At 36.2% G+C, this 17,355-nt stretch overlaps 1 protein-coding gene across 1 annotated transcript in view; it reads right to left on the bottom strand.

Moving 5' to 3' along the window:
• The window catches only part of IMPG2 (interphotoreceptor matrix proteoglycan 2), a 216,666-nt gene that overhangs the window by 120,405 nt on the left and 78,906 nt on the right, over positions 1-17,355 (bottom strand). Inside the window, 4 exon segments of the mRNA XM_074210988.1 lie at positions 1,538-1,616; positions 2,230-2,431; positions 3,560-3,748; positions 8,310-8,520. Of these exon segments, the coding sequence (XP_074067089.1) occupies positions 1,538-1,616; positions 2,230-2,431; positions 3,560-3,748; positions 8,310-8,520 (681 nt within the window).

Here is a 17,355-nt window from a genome sequence, read left to right on the forward strand (position 1 = left end):
CACATTTGTTTCCCTATATTCACAGGATCACAAATTTAGAGCTGGAAAAGTCTTCAGAGATCATCTAGCTGAACTGCCTCATTTTACATTTGAGGAAACAGAGGCCCAGGATGAATAAAGGACTTATCCAAAAGTCCAAACACACACATCCCCATGCCCCCAAACATGAACATACACACAATAATCATTTAAGCATTATTGGTAAGATTTGAACCCAGGACCAGAGCCAGGGCTCAAGGAGTTGCCATCTAATCTACGAAAATACTACAGAATGGTGTGTTTCAGGGAAGCTAAGTGGTGCATTAAATAGAGCCCCAGTCCTGGAGTTAGGAGGACTTGAATTCAACTACAACCTCAGACATGTAAAAAAATTGCTTAGTTGTATGACCTGGGGCAAGTCACTTAACCCCATTTTCTTAAATAAAAATTAAATTTTTTTTAAAAAAAAATAACAGTATGTTTCTTTCAGAGGCAGCACCACAGAGGAGATATTGCAAAACTATGTTTGTTTCCCTAAAACAAAATTGAGTAAAAGGATCACAGGTAGAAAAAATAGATGAGTACAGTGATGCCAAAGGAGAGAAGTAAATAAGAGTAACATGGAGCCAATCCACTATTTCTGAGGTTTTAAGATAAGCAGCATGGAAACATACAACCCAATCTGGGCAGAGGGCTCAGGTTATAGGGCAGTACTTTGGCGTATTCATTCCATGGCTGTCTTCCCAGGTTAGTTCCTCTTTTTTATTCTAAAATCCAGCACATTACCTAAGGTGGAGAGGAAGATGATAACCAGCTAAAGTATCTACAAGCAAGTTCTCAAGTTGTATGCTGAAAAATGTGAATGCAGAAAAATAATGTAACTCCAAGACAGGAAGCATATCTTGCAGTATATATTGAAAAATACTGCCACTCAGACATTTATTTGCTGTGTGATCCTGGGCAAGTAACTTAACCCTGTTTGCCTCCTCCCGCCAAAAAGAGAAACAAGTTTTAATAAAGAATGTAACAAAGTATTTTTGCTTTAGGAGAGGAGGAGAATGTATAAATGGAATGATAAAAAGATTTAACAAGGCAGTCCATTGATGGAATGGAGTAGGGGAGGAAGGGTGCCTTCAGGTCCCTGATAGAGGAGTAGTTCTAATAGAGACTAAATGTTTTCCCAACATTCAGTTATAGAGAAGATTCTTGCTTCTAGTAAGAGTTGGACTAGATGATCTCAAAGGTCCCTTAGAGTTCGGATATTTTATTTTATTCCTTAACAAGATATATAAGAACAAGGGCAAACAGAGAGACCTAGAGAAATGAATGTGGTAAGATTCAACAGTGGAAGGATATGATGGGATATATGAGAGCTTAAGGCCAGAACTAAGTGCTCAACTCTAAGAATTTTCTAAAGGGAATATCACTAAAATCAGGATAGGCACCCACCCTAGTCACACATGCCATACAAATGAAAACAACGAAACAAATGATGGCAGCCTTACTACCACACAAATTTCAAAAGATTCTGGGCAGAGACAACATTCCAAATACTTACATTGATGTTGTCTCACAAATTCTGCAAACTGCTGGTCTTTGGCTTAAAGTTCAAAAATCCTGGCTCTCTCTTGAATCTCCTTTTTAAAAAAAAGCCAGAAAATGCTTTAGAAAAATCTCAAAATAACCACAAAACATTTTTAAAGGGAGTTTATCACATTCTACTACTTTCCCTCTTATGCCCCAGGAAAAAAAAAAAACACCAAAAAATTATCCCTTCTCTTCCCAGTCTCTGTATTAACAGGGACTGAAAAGGAGGCTGCTGAATTTTATATATCTTCAATAAAGATGAAAGAAGGTGTTTTATATTTTTTCCATAGAAGTTCCATATTTAAACTCATACTACTCAACATTATACCATATGTATTATATATCCTTTGTGCATGCATTTTGTGTATGTTTCATGTTATCAACACAAATAACCACAAAATACTTTCATTGTACATATCTATAAACATATATAGATATAATCATGTGGCATGTGTGTTTATGTATAATATGTGCATTATATTTCTAATACATTCTTACATACTATATGCATGTATCTCATTCACATATACATGTGCATGCATTTGTATATTTATACATGCACATATATGCATGTGTTTTATACATTATATGTGCACATACACTTATATCTAGTTGGAAAGAGAGGGAACAAAAGAGAGAATCCACAGAAGAACAGTCACACACCTCACTGCTAAGTCCACTGTCCTCATAGATGTGCCTGGTTTCTTCACAACTGAAGGCAGTTGGCACCTCTCCACTGGCAGAGCTGTAGGAGGTAAGTTGAGGGTAGCTCCTTTCATACTGGTCATATCCAGTGATATCACCTTCAAACACCGGGTTGTACTTCACACCACTCTCGAGAGATGCGGGGCTGTCGCCACTCCTGCTGTAAGCATGCAACATAGTCCGCCCAGAGCACTGTCAACTTTATATCTAAGTCAGAATAGTTGAATTTGGACCTCAAGAAGGAATAGAGAGGCAGTCCCTAGAGACTGAATGCAAATACTTGCCTATCAGAAGTATCAAATTTAATCACCAAATATTTATTCATTAATGAATATGCGTGACTATATCCAGTACTTGGCTGACTGATGAGTGTGTTCATTTTTGCATTCTAGAAGCATACATTACAAAAAAGGACTGCTCTGAAGGCAAATCAATTTAGAAGCATATAGATAATTTAATAGTAATAGTAATGGTAAAAATAGATAACATTTATATAGCTCTTACTATGTATCATTTTACAATAATTATTTCATTTGATATTCACAGTAACCCTGATACTATTATGAACCCCATGTTATAGATAAAGAAAACTAAGATGAGAAAAAGCTAAATGTCTTTCTCAGGGTCACTAGGAAGGGTCTGAGATTAAATGTGAATTCATGTCTTCTAAACGTCAGGCTCAGTGCTCCATCTAATGTCCTTCCTTCTCAAAGAAAACCAGGACATCAGGGAGGTGATGCTATGACAAGAATCTGAATTGTATTTGAATGAGAGGGTGCTGTGCTAAGTCACCAACCTCATTTTTTCCTTCAAAGTCATCTGGGTCCAGTGGTCAGATATGAATTAGGATGACTGGAGATGGCCCTGATTGTGATCAGATAGTTGTGTCATATGAGACCTTGGGCAAGTCACTTAACCGTGATTGCTTCATATCTAAGGCCATATCCAATGGTCCATCTACTATACCACCAACCTACCTCAGGGATAGGAATATAATTATAAAGAAGCTAACATCTGAAGTAGAGACAAAGGGATAGAGAATATTCACGGATGTGATCCATGTGATCCAAAACATATTAGAGCTCTCCCTTCAAAACAGTGGTTTGTTTCCCCACCCACCCAGATAAAGCCACATCTGCCAAAACAAAACCCTATGATTTAGTTCTTGTCCAAATTTCTGATCTATGATTACAATTCATTGAGATGATACAAAAAAAGCAACCATTTTGTTTCTTCACATAAAATGGAGCAATGGAGTCACTCTAACAAGACCTGTGTTTTCACTTACCTAAAGGCACTCTTTCTTTCCCTCTTCATATACTGGTCTCTCAAAGTCCTAGCCAGGAAGAAGAGGACAGTCAAGACTACAAGAAGAAAGCCAATTACTGAGGCAACAGCAATTCCTATCACCTGGAGCTCTGACATGTACTCTTCACAGTGTTCACCTCGATACCACCAGTTCTCACCCACACGGCACCTAGAACATTAAAATCCCCACCAGAAAAAGCACTCTTCAGAAAAGTGGTCCAATTACAAAATCGCTGGTAGCTATCATAGTAAGGAACAAAGAGAAGAAATGATTTAGCTAAAAGTGATGAATGTTAGAACTAAAAGAAGACGTTTTTGCTTTTCAATCATTTCAGTCATGTCTTGATTCTTTATGAACCCATTTGAACTTATTTGGACAAAGATACTGGAGTGGTTTGTCATTTCCTTCTCTGGTTCAGGAAACTAAATCAAACAGGGTTAAGTGATTTGCTATCCCGAAAATAAGTGTCTGAGGACACTTCCAGACTCCAGGTCTGGCACTCTAGTTTATACCTTCTAACTGTCCACTGAAAGGAGACCTTAGAATATGTTTATTTCATAGGATCCCAGATCAAGATTTGGAAAGGGCATAAGAAGTCATTTTATATATATATATATATATATATATATATATATATATATATATATATATATACATATATATATATACATGAGGACAAAAGAAATTAAACAATTTGCCCCAAAGTTGCTATCTCATTTCTATTTAGGAAGTTGTAGAGAGCCAGGATTCAAATTCTGGACCTGGGATTCCAAGTACAATGTTCTTTCCATTCAAATCATTTGTTTTATAGATAAAGAAACTAAAGCTTGAAGACTTTATGTGATTTGTCTAAAATCATTGAGTCAATTAGTGGTAGAACAGGGATCAGAACTCAAATTAGCCTGACTCTCAACCTAAGGTTCTTTCTTATGAACTACCAATCTATCTAAGCTGTATGACAATAGACTTTAACCTCATTATATCATCTGTAAAGGGGTATGATCTAGTTGATCTCTAAGCTTCCTTCCAGCTCTAGAGCCTCTGATCAGAAATCTTATTTTTTATTGAACATTCTATATATCATAAAAAAAATTTCTAGTATACATCATATAAATGTTACATTGAAAGGATCATTTCCTTCTATTTATTCTTTGTTTGGCAGCTAGTTATCCTATTCATTTTACACATATTTTCCTCTTGTTTCTGACTCTATATCTTTCTTAATGGGATGTACAGGGGAATCTAGTACCTCTTGTGTGAGGGCTTGTTGAGCCCTCTCCAGGACTGCTCATCCACCTTTGTTGCCCACCTCTTATCCAGCTCTCACCTATGGTTCCAAAAAACTGTGACATGCACAGGATACACATTCAAGTAAAAGCTATCTCAACAAACAGATTAAACCAAGTTAAGGGTAATAGAAAGGCCTCAAAACCATCAGTGATTTGGGGGTATGTCTATGCCAAACACATGAAGATTTCCTGCAGTAGAAGGAGTGTGAGAATATTTTGTTCTAATATCCATAAAGGTTAACAAAGGAGCTTAGTCAGACATCTAAGATGCTAAGGTCATCCACTGTAACCCAAGTCATCACTAGTCATCCTGAATTTTTGTCTTGTTATCAAACTTTGATGACTTTGGGAGAAAGAGTGAGACTGATGACTTTATGGTGTTCTGTCTCACTTAAAGCCAATTCACACAAATGTCATGATATTACTACATGATGTCATTGGTTATTTTCAGAGATGAACATCTTTCTGTTAGCTTTCTCTCTTCCCAGGTTGAGAAGTTAACCTTAATCTAGTAATTTATCATTTGTATTTTATTCAGTCCCACAGTAGAAACAAATTCCTGATATTTCAAAGAAAATATAATAATATGGTATATAGAGTATATAGGAATATATAGGTATAATATACATATATATATATATATATGTTACTTTGGGAAGACTTCAGGAGAGACACAGATTTGAATACCACCCCTGATTTTTCATAGCTGTATGACCTTGTTATAATGACTTAAACTCTCACCTGGAAAAAGTGGATAATAAGGGGCAGCTAGGTGGTGAAGTCCATAGAACACCAGTCCTGGAGTCAGGAGGACCTGAGTTCAAATTTGACCTCAGACACTTAATAATTACCTAGCTGTGTGACCTTGGGCAAGTCACTTAACCCCATTGCCTTAAATAAATAAAATTAAAAATTAGAAAAAAAATTTAAGTGGATAATAATAATTGTTTTCTTAGTCATTCTTGCTACATAACTGATGAATGATACTGAGTTATCTTCAGGATTTTGGAATTTAAGAGATGGGAGGAGTAAGGCAGAGTTATTATGTCTCGAACATCTCCCTGACTTTACCCAGAACAATATGTCTCAGCAAAGAGCCTTCCTTAATGTTTCCATTTGAACAGGTTCAAGATGACTACTTTCTGTTGATGAACAGGGTAAGACCTTAATCCAAATCTGATTTGTCCCTTGAAAAATGGGGATATGCCAGTTTGGGGATAGAGTTCAATGTTGCCTCCAACCCTCAAGAAAAAAGAGCTAAGCAGGACTAGACCATAGCAAGAATGAACAGGACTAGAACTTGGTGACTTAACAGAAGAGAATAAAGGTTGTAGGCAGGATTTAGGTACCCTGATATTCAGCTTTTTTTCTTTCAATCTCTCTCTCTTAGTGGCTTTGGGCATTAGGGAGATCTTAAATAGAGACTCAGATCCTAATTCTTTCTGTCTCAGTTTCCTCAACTATAAAATAGGAATTATAATAACATCTTCCTTATTGAGTTGTTGCAATGATCAAATGAGACATAATTGAAAAGTGTTTAGTACAATGCTTAACAAATGTTTCTTTTTCCTTTTTCCCCCTTTCTTTCCTTTCAGTTGAGTAAACTAGGTTTATTCTCAGGCTCATTTTCTTCCCTTTCAATGGACCCAAAGAGGTTTTTCTTTTTTCTCTTCATTTTCTCTTTTCAAAAGTGGAACAAAAGACAGTATCATGGCTCCCCATCCATTCTTTGATCAGTAATAGTTAAAACACTGCTCTTCTGGTGAAAAGTCCACTCTCTTTCTCTCTTTTGGCTAATAGTTAGGAAGACACTCCCCTACCACCACCACCCCACCACCCCACTGTCTTGGGTCAATGTAGACCCAATAGAACCCTGCAGCATTATCCACTGCCAGTTTTCTCCTCAGAAATAATTGCATTCTCAGAGAGATCACTGGCTTACTCAGGGCCACATAACTCTAGAGGTATATAGTAGAGAAAGGAGTAGAATCCAGGTATAAGTGACTGTAACAGTGGTTAATCCATGGAACAGGCATGGGGAGAGGTCCCATGGAATGAGCACAGTTGCAACATACTCTGGTTTGAGATTGTTGTGAAGAATTTTCTTTTCACATTATATGTGAGTCATTTCAAGAGGATTTGCATAGGATTCCTGAGCTATGAATTTTCCCTGATGGTCCCTGCAGGTGTTTATTCAGTGAGATTTGGCCAGGGCAACACTCCATTGGCCACTGCCAATAGCTCCTGGTAAAAAAAGAGTGAAAGTGAGTCTTTAAAAATTTATAAGAGCAGTCGCATAAACTGTTTGTGATAATGGATGGGAGATAAGATAGTATTGCTGGAAAAATTATAGCTTCTGATACCTCACAGAGTTGTTATTGTGGAAAAATATTTTGCAAGTATAAATATCCTGTTTCTTTAAGTGACTCACTATATGATCTTGATCAAGTCTCTTAGCATTTCTGATTCTGGCTGTCCTTAGTTTTTAAATGATAATACTATGTGTTTTTTTTTCCCAAGACTAATAAACAAATCAAATGAAAAATGTGAAAATGCCTTGTAAACCTGAAAAACATTATGCCTGTTAGGTTATTGTTATCATCATCATCATCATCATCATCATCATCATCATCATCATTATCATTATTATTATCTTTAACCATTGCATAACTAAGATTCCCTAACAAATTAAGATTAAATGCAGATTGTTTGCCAACAAAGTTCCCTCCCATTGCTTCATCTTTATCTGGAATATTGCCTTAAGTTCTTTTGGCCTTCCCAAAGACTTCAAACTAATTGATGAAACTGGGCATAAGTAAGAGAGTAGAGTCTTCCATAAGAACTACACAAAGTAACCATCTACTTAATAAGAGCTCACATTACTATAGTTCTTACTTTGCACCAGGCACAGGAGGAGGTAGGTGACACAGTAAATAGAATACCCACTCTTGGATTCAGGAAGACTGGAATTAAATTTGGCATCAGACACTTATTAGTTGTGCAACCTTAAGCAAGTCACTTTACCCTAGTTTGCCTCAGTTTCCTCATTTGTAAAAGGAGAAGTAAATGCAAACTAATACAGTATCTTTGCAAAAGGAAAAATAAATCCAAGTAGAGTCACAAAGAGTTGGACACACCTGAAACAACTGTTCATTGTTTTATAATTATTATTTCATTTGGTCCTCACATCCACCTGCAAAGCAGTTGTTATTAATATCTATACTTTACATGTGAGGAAACTGAGTCAAAAAATGATTTACCCAGGATCACAGTTAGTAGATATCTGAGTTTGGATTTGAATTCAGGCCTTTCTGACCCCAAGTCCCCAGACTCTATCCATTGAACCAGCTTCCATTTGAAATGCAAACTGTTACAGATATACACTTTGCAACAGATAGAATTCTAGCTCTGTGAAACAAAAATACCAGCTCATGGCATACCTACAAATGGCCCCATGCCCAGGGATAATGTCACACTTTCCATCATTGAGGCAGAAATCTGACTGTAGCTCACAGACACTCTGACAAGGGAGTTCCTGGAGACTCTGATAACCAGGATAACATATACATTCTGCTTCTCCACTCCAGCGGTTGACCACACACTCAGAAAACTCATTGCAGGCTTGGAACTTACAAGGATCAGCTTGATCACCTGAAAATTTAAACAAAGCAGAAAAGGGAGCCTACTTAGTGAGGCTCCTGGAGCTAGTATTCCATTGGTCTGACTTTTGAAGACCAACAGCCACCTCCACTCCAAAGTAAGAATCATAGGATTCTGGATTAAGAACTGAAAAAACATTGGAGTCACTGAATCCCACTTCTTTATTTTACAGGAAAGGAAACTGAGGCCCAGAGAATTTATGAAATTTGCCCAAGCTTAAGGTAGTGACTTTTGCATAATGGGCAGGTATCTGAGGTGAGATTTAAGCTCAACTCTTCCTTACTCCAAGTCTATCAACTTTATGTCATTGGAGCAGAACCTTAATAGTTAACTCTCTTTTTCTTTTACCTGTTCTTTATCATAAGTAGCTAGGTGGTACAGTGAGTGGATAGAGTCAAGAGCTGAGTGCATATTTGGTCTCAGATACTAACTGTGTAATCCTAGATATTTGCCTCAGTTTCTTCAACTGCAAAATAAAAACACCTACCCCACATGGTTGTTGTAAAGATCAAAGAGAATATTTATAGGGGCAGCTAGGTGGCGCAGTGGATAGAGCACCAGTTCTGGACTCAGAAGGACCTGAGTTCAAATGTAACCTCATACACTTAATAATTACTTAGCTGTGTGACATTGGGTAAGGCACTTAACCCCATTGCCTTGCAAAAAAAAAAAAAGAAGAAGAAGATAATATTTCTGAAGTGATTAGACTAGTTTATGGCACATAATAAGTCCTTTGTAAATACTTATTCCCTCCTTTACATTCCTCATCAGGATTGGATGCTCAAGAGAAGTAATTTCCTCTACCTCTTTCTCTGGAATTTATAGTCTTAGACAGTTGCCTTCAAGCAATAAAATATTAAGTGGCTTGCTCAAGTTTATACAATGAGTATGTACATATCAGAGGATTTGAACCCAAGTTTTATATACTTCAAAAACAGCTTCCTGATATCATTCACTAAAAAATACTGTGTCACTCTCTAAGTAATATCCACAAGAAAATGAGAATAATGGAATTTTTAAAGCTAGATAAAGCCTTATAGGTTACCTAACCTTAATCTCTTCATTTTTCTGGACAAAGAAATTTGGACCTAGAAAAGTTAATGACTTGCCTCAAGTCATCTAGTTAGTCAATTTTTCAGTAATAATTCATGACTGCATATTTGTTGACTTACAACTTAGCACTCTTTTCCTACTACTGCCTTCAGAGATGACCTACAAATTATAATTCTGATTTTTCCTCCACTGAAGATTTTAATGCCTCACTGCTGCCTAAAGGTGACATTAGGTTTTCAAAGGCTATAAAAGCAGGATATTTAAGCTTTGGAGAGCCTAATAATCTGGTCTAGGTCTGTGATTTCATCAGAAAATGATACTTCTGGTGAGAATATTCTCTCTCTATGAAAGCAAATTTCTATTAATTTTCTTAGAGAATTGCTTAGGGGAGTGATTTTCTCAGATTAATGCAATCAGTATTGGTCAGGAGCAGGACTTAAAACCAGTTTTCCTGACTTGAGACCAACCCTCTATCTTCTATGGCTAAGCAAAAATTATGAGTCTAGTGGTAACTGTTGCAGCCTAACTAAAATAAAAGCAGTTCATCGCAAATAGTACTTCAGAGAAATGCTTTTCCCATCACAGCAATTCTCAATGATCATCTACTAAGATAATATATCAAAAGTTATAATCTATGAGGTACTACCTTATACCTATCAGATTTACCAAGATGACCAAAAAGGAAAATGATCAATGTTGGATCAATGAACTGATCCAACCTTTCTGGAGACCATTTTGGAATTATGCACATAATACTACTACTAGGTCTGTATCCCAAAGAGATTTTTTAAAAAAGAGTAAAAAACATCCACATATACAAAAATATCTATATCAGCTCTTTTCATAGTGGCAAAGAATTGGAAATTAAAGGGTGCCCATCAATTAGGGAAATGGCTAAACAAATTGTGGTATATGAATGTGATGGAACACTATCGTTCTACAAGAAACCATGAGGGATGGGACTTCAGAATAACCTGGAAAGACTTGCATGAACTGATGTAAAGTGAAATGAGCAGAATCAGAGGAACATTATTCACACTAAATGTAACACTGGGATCAACTATGATGGACATGTACATTTCAGTAGTATAATAATCAGACAATTCTAAAAGATTTGTGATGGAAAATACCATCCATATCCAGAAAAGGAGTTTAATGCAGAACAAAGCTTACTATTTTCAATTTTTAAAAGTTGTTTTATATATTACATCTTTTTTTCTCTCTCTAATTTTTTCTCAATTTGGATCTTTTATAAAATGATTAATTTGGATCTATGTTTAGAAAGATTATACATTTATAGCTTATATTAGGCTGCTTTCTGTCAAGGAGAAAGAAGGCAGGGAGGAAGGAAGAACAGTTTAAAATTCAAAACCTTGCCATTAAAAATGATTATTGAAAACTACCATGGCATAGTTGTAAAAATAAATGAATATTTTTTAAAAGTTACAATCTAGATTGGTTAGAGGCTACCCATTTCTTTGAAATTCTAAATCCTTAGATACTTAAATATTTTTACTCTTCAAAGTACTTCTCTTGCATTATTTTCCATCATAACAAGTCACAACTCACAGATGAGAGTGAGATTCAGTAAACCAAGACTACAAATTTAGAAAGTGCCAAAGCCAAGACTAGAATACAGGTTCTCTGGGGGAAAAAAAAGTCCAAGAATTAAATCCATGCACTGATTTGAAGTTTCTTCTACATTTGGGTTAATTCTGATGTCATTATCATCGTTTTCAAAAGACACTGCATATACACAGTGACTCAGTCTCAGAGCCATCATGAACTAAAAAAGTCATGCCTCTGACTTATACTTCGGTATGTGACCTTGAGCAAGTTACTCAAAAAATAAAAATGTTTGCAAACATTACCTGATGAAGTTGAGTTCTAGAGAATTATTTTACTTGAGGCAGAGAGAATGACTTCACTAAAGAAGTACAATCAAAAACTTCCCTTAAAAGGATATAGTGTATCAACTTCTTTTCCCAGACCAGGGCAATTCTTGTTCACTGATCTTTTCTAAATCCCTCTAAAGCCTAGAGCCATCAACAATGAAAATAGATTGCAGGGCTCTTGCCTAAGGAATATGCAAATACTTTAAAAGCAGTTCTGCATGCTTTGAGATTCAATTCAAGCTTCATCTATCACTTGCCCTTACCAACCCTCATCCACCTCACTGGGTTCTATATTTCTCTCCACACTGTGTTTTGTGTCAAACATATTGTGGAGAGAAAGCTGTTGTTGGCTTTAGAGGAGGATAAAGATCACAGCAGCCTCTAAGGAAACAGATAATTTATAAGAAAGAAAAACAGGAATTTTGAGGGAGAAAACAACAACCAGCTATGTTTGGCACCCTGATGTCATGTGACAACTGACTCTCACTATTTTAAAAATAATTCCATGCAGGATGATCTGGTGGGAATACACTCTATCACTATGACCTTTCCACCTTATTTTTTCCCCCTTCTCTGGCTGGGGATGCCCAGATCCCAGCAGGGCTGCTTTATGGTTCCCAAGGCTTAGATGAGTTGGAAATCACCTACTGTATCCCTTCCAGTAAGATAGAAGACCACCAAGTCTTACTCTTTCCTCTGACACTGACTTTGTATGGATCTCCTGGATTTGCCATCTGTCCCACTTCTATGCTCTATAAACCCCTAGTATTGTCATCTGACCCTCCACTTCATCTGTAGGATGAAACAATTTTCTTTTACATATTCCTTTCCTCATTAAGAATATGAACTCCTTGACAGCATGGTCTATCTCATGGCTTCTCTTTGTATCTCTGTCTCTTAGCAGAGTGAATAATTTGTCATACTCTCATCATCTATTCAAGGAAAAAAATCCCAGAAAGATGAAGCAGTGAAGGTAGTAACTAACGCAGAAAGATTCAATATACTGACCAATGAATGCTCTTCCATCCTACTCTTGTTCTAGTGCCTGTTCTTAACAGATGCTCATTTAAAGTTCTAAGACTTTCATCCCTGTAGGATCCCATATATGTGCTGATTTACAGGAAATAACAATAAGGGAGTATAAGATCAAGATTCCACTATATGTTTTTTTTTTAGTTTTTTGCAAGGCAAATGGGGTTAAGTGGTTTGTCCAAGGTCACACAGCTAGGTAATTAAGTGTTTGAGACTAGATTTGAACCCAGGTACTCCTGACTCCAAGGCCGGTGCTTTATCCACTACTCCACCTAGCCGCCCCCCACCATATGTTTTTAAAATCCACCCCTTACTCTTGAATATGCTTTTCAGATGTTGCAATCAGAAAATAATTCAAACCAACTCTGGAATGGGAGACCTTATGGAAAATGTCTGTAGTGTTTTTGAAACGCAAGACATAAGCAAAATGAGCATAAATCTCAACTTCTTATTTAATCTTGAGAAAAATGTATGCAGGAAAAACACATAATCCAAAATCATATAATTATGGGCCAGTCCAAATACATACTCCTGAACATAAGCTATAACCCTAAAATTAAATCTCTAAAAGGAAAATATATGTATGTACATATACATATTTATACATATATGTTATATATAATGCATATATTATATGCTGTAGACTGTGTTCTGCCAAAAATAACATTCAGTTACCATGGCTTAAATATATATATATATATATATATATATATATATATATATATATATATATATAATATACACACACTAGCAGTTTTTTTATATCATTACATTTAACTAAAGATGCAATTTACTTTCATCAACACTGCCATGATGACTGTCATTTTTGTAGTTTTTGAAAGCAATTAAATTCAGTACTCTGGTTTTATGTGAGATATAACTAAAATTTTATATGTAGTGATTTATTCCATTTCTTGGCAAAGATAATGTTTTATAAATTACATAGACAGTGATAATGATCTCAGGTCATTCAATACAAGCCATAAATATATTTAATAACTATGTAAAGTGCTATACTAAATATTGAGTGAGATAAAAATAATTCATACTTATATTTATATACATATATATATATATATATATATATATATTTCCTATCCTTAAGAAGCTTACAATCTATTAGGAGTCATAAGACATGCACACAAGTAGTTGGAACACAAGTTAAAATAAGATAAACGAAGACAAGTGGTCCAAACATCTATAATATCTTTGGGGAACTACTTCATTTTCTTTAGTTGCTTTTTCTTAATCAAGGGTCTAGCACAAATTAACTGTGTTTATTTTTTTAATGTTGAATGAATGAGGAGGAAGAGCTAGTGTTATCTGGGGAATCAGAGAAGGCTTCTTGGTTGCTGTATCATTTAACCCAGGCACTGAAAGATGGGTAGTATTGAACCAGCAGAGAAGAAGAAAAGCATTACAAGAGAGGAAGCACTACCAAAAGCTCCAACAGGCAGTGCACAGTCACTGACATCCTTTCCAGTTCAAGGTCTTTTACCCTATGTTCAAAGAGCATAAAGAATTCTTGGAAATTATTCCTAAAAGGTAGAATAAACTAGAGTAGGGAGGATTTCATGCTGAGAAGTTTGGACTACAATTGTCACTCAGTAAACTAACATTTATTAAGCTCTGACTTTGTACTAAGCAAAAAACCAGTCCCTGATCTCAAGGAGTTCACAGTCTATTAGGGAGACAAGATGCAAATAACTATGAATGAATAAGATCTATGTATAAATAAAATAAATGATGTATAAATAGGATGAATCAGAGGTAGTCTCAGAAGGGAGGCACTAAGTTTAGGAAAGTCTAGGGAAAGTTTCTTTCAGAAGGTCAGATGTTAGTCTAGACTTGAAGGAAACCAGAAATACTAGGAGGAAGAAGAGATTCCAGGAACATCAGACAGCTAGCAAAAATGATCAGAGTTAAGTGATAGTACAACATGTTACAACGAGCAAGGACATCAGTATGGCTGCATAAGGAGTAAAAAAAACTAGGGAAAAAAGGGTCATGCTATCAAGGGTTTTAAATGTCAAAGTATTTTGTATTTGATCCTGAAAATAATCAGGACTGGAGTTTATTGAATGGGGGTGGGGAAGGGGGGGGTGACATGACATGATACTTTAGAAGCATCACTTTGATAATTGAATGGTAGATGGATTGGAGTGAGCAAAGAGCAGGCAGACAAACTATTACAATAGCCCAAGCATGATGTGATAAGGGTTGGCAGTAAAGTAACAGTAGTAGCAGTGACAGAGTATCAGGCAGGAGGGAGACTTTCTTTGGTGATAGGATGTGAAAGAAGGGGAAGGGTAGTGGACAAGATTCCTATGTATTAAGGATCAATTGGGGGAAGAAGAGACCAGAGAAAGAGAGCCTAATTAGGAAAATGTTAAGTATTCTAAGAGACAAATAGTCTAGTTCTGAATGAAGGAAGTGACAATAGGAATAGAAAGGAAGGAGAAAGTGATCAAGAAAGTTTTGGAAGGAGATTTGATTAGACATATCAATTGAGTGAATAGGAGGATGAAGGAAAGAAATGAATCAAAAGTTTCACTGAAATTTCAAATGTAAGTGACTGGTTTTAATTAAAACAGTTGACAGACCTTCCTATATGTATTATTTTCTGATACATTTTAGTGCGGGGGGAAAAAGTGGCAATCCTAAATACTGGCATAGAATAATCAGTATATACAATAGAAAACCTCAACTTCAATATTGTTTTTGAAGATGAAACAAAGGACAAAAGTGAGGTTCCTATGGGATATGCCAGTGGAGGGTGGTATAACATGAAAACAGTACTAGATCTGAATTTTGGATTTGAAGAGTTGCACCTGGATTAGAATCCTGGCTCTCCTACTTATTAGTTGTGTGACTGAGCAAATCACTTAACCTCCTTTGACCTCCATTTCTAAAATTATAAAAGGAAAGAGTTGGAGTAGATGATTTCCAAACCTCTTTCAGTTCTAAATATGAGTATATTTGTCAACAGAAGTAAAGAAATGCATAGAAAATGAGATATTAGGGATTTGAGATAAATAGAATACTAATGGATCAAGGTCCTGGAGGATGTGGGCAGCAATCATCTTAAGGATTTAGAAAGAAAAGATGGTCTTAAAAGGAGAAGAGAAAAGTCTTCCTCATAGAAAACAGGAAAGTAGGGGATAGATGAAGGTAGAGAAATGTGATGTGGAAAGAAAGGAAGCTACGAATATTCTTATCATATGGCCTACATCTTATTAGTAAAGTAGGATATGAAGTCATCTGCTGATAATGAAAGGTCGTTGTGGGGGCTTGAAGAGAAGGAAAAAGCAGCTGGAAAAAGATGATCATATTTAACTTAAAATTGAGAGGTGGGCTAAGTCATTTCCTCCACTCTTAATGGGTAATGGAATGGTTTTTCCTGTTGCCAGAGTTCTGCAAACAACAAAATTTTCAACATAATAATTATGTTAAATAAAGAAAAAACTGAAAACATGTTTTTAAAAAAACTAGAACAAATAATTCTATTCCAACCACTCTTCCTTATTCCCACCCAAATCCATGATTTCTTTTGATGCAGAGGGTGGATTAAACCTCCCCTCAGGGGCGGCTAGGTGGCACAGTGGATAAAGCACTGGCCCTGGAGTCAGGAGTACCCGGGTTCAAATCCGGCCTCAGATACTTAATAATTACCTAGCTGTGTGGCCTTGGGCAAGCCACTTAACCCCATTTGCCTTACCAAAAAAGAAAAAAAAACCTCCCCTTAATGTCTACCTTAACAAATCCTTCAGTTCTTTCAAGACCCAGATCAAGTATCAGCATTTTTTCCTACATGAAACCTTTCCTAATCCCTGCTTGTGTTTATCCTGAAGTACTTTGTATTTATCTGCCTCATATGAATTTTATATTTATTCTATGCACACTTACTTATATATGTTTTTCACCAGTAACATGTAAGCTCTTGGAAAGTAAGGATTCTGCCACTTTCTCTCTTTATATTTCTAGTATTTATTAGCATGATATCTAGTATAGAGGAGGCACCTAATTAGTTAAGGCTAGTTGAACTCAAAGTATTCACAGGAAATTAAAGAGTAGAGAGAGTATCATTAGTTACCAGAGGCAGATGTGAGGCTCAGTTAAAAGAGCATTAGATGATGATATTTGTCCTTTCTCCTTGAAGAAGACCATGGCATCTAGGAGGAGATACCATGACAAGTACATGAATTGAATTTGAGTGAGAGGGATGCTGTGCTAAGTCACCAGCCTCATTTTCTCCTCCAGAGATGTCTGGGATTCAGGCAACTGGAGATGGCCCTGAATGTGAGGCAATCAGAATTAAGTGACTTGTCCAAGGTCACACAGCTAGTAATTATCAAGTGTCTCAGGCTGGATTCAAACTCCTGTCCTAACACCAGGGTCAGTGCTCTATTCATTGTGTCACCTTGTTGCTGGAGTCAGGAAGACCTGAGTTTAAATCCCTAATTGTGTGACTATGAAGAAAATCATATAATCTGTTGTCTCAATTTCCTCAACAGTAAAATGGGGAATAGTAACAAAGCCTACTTCTCAGGGTGTTATGATAGTCAAATGATATAATATTTGTAAAGCACTTAGCACAGTGCCCAACATGTAATTGATGCTAATAAATACTTGTTTCCTTGCTTTTTTGTGCAGGGGAAACTTACCAACCCCTATGGACATGAGAGAATCATTGGTTTTTAGGAAGAAGCTATGTGACCAATTCTGCTGATGGCTTGGTCTGTACTGGGCAAATTAGAAAGAGATGAAGAAAGACGGAATGTTGTATGTACTCCTGTCAAATGCAATCAGTGATTTTTGTTTAACTTTTTCTTTATATAGTGGAAGT

This window comes from Macrotis lagotis, chromosome 1, assembly GCF_037893015.1.
Source record: "Macrotis lagotis isolate mMagLag1 chromosome 1, bilby.v1.9.chrom.fasta, whole genome shotgun sequence".
Lineage (NCBI taxonomy): Eukaryota > Metazoa > Chordata > Mammalia > Peramelemorphia > Peramelidae > Macrotis > Macrotis lagotis.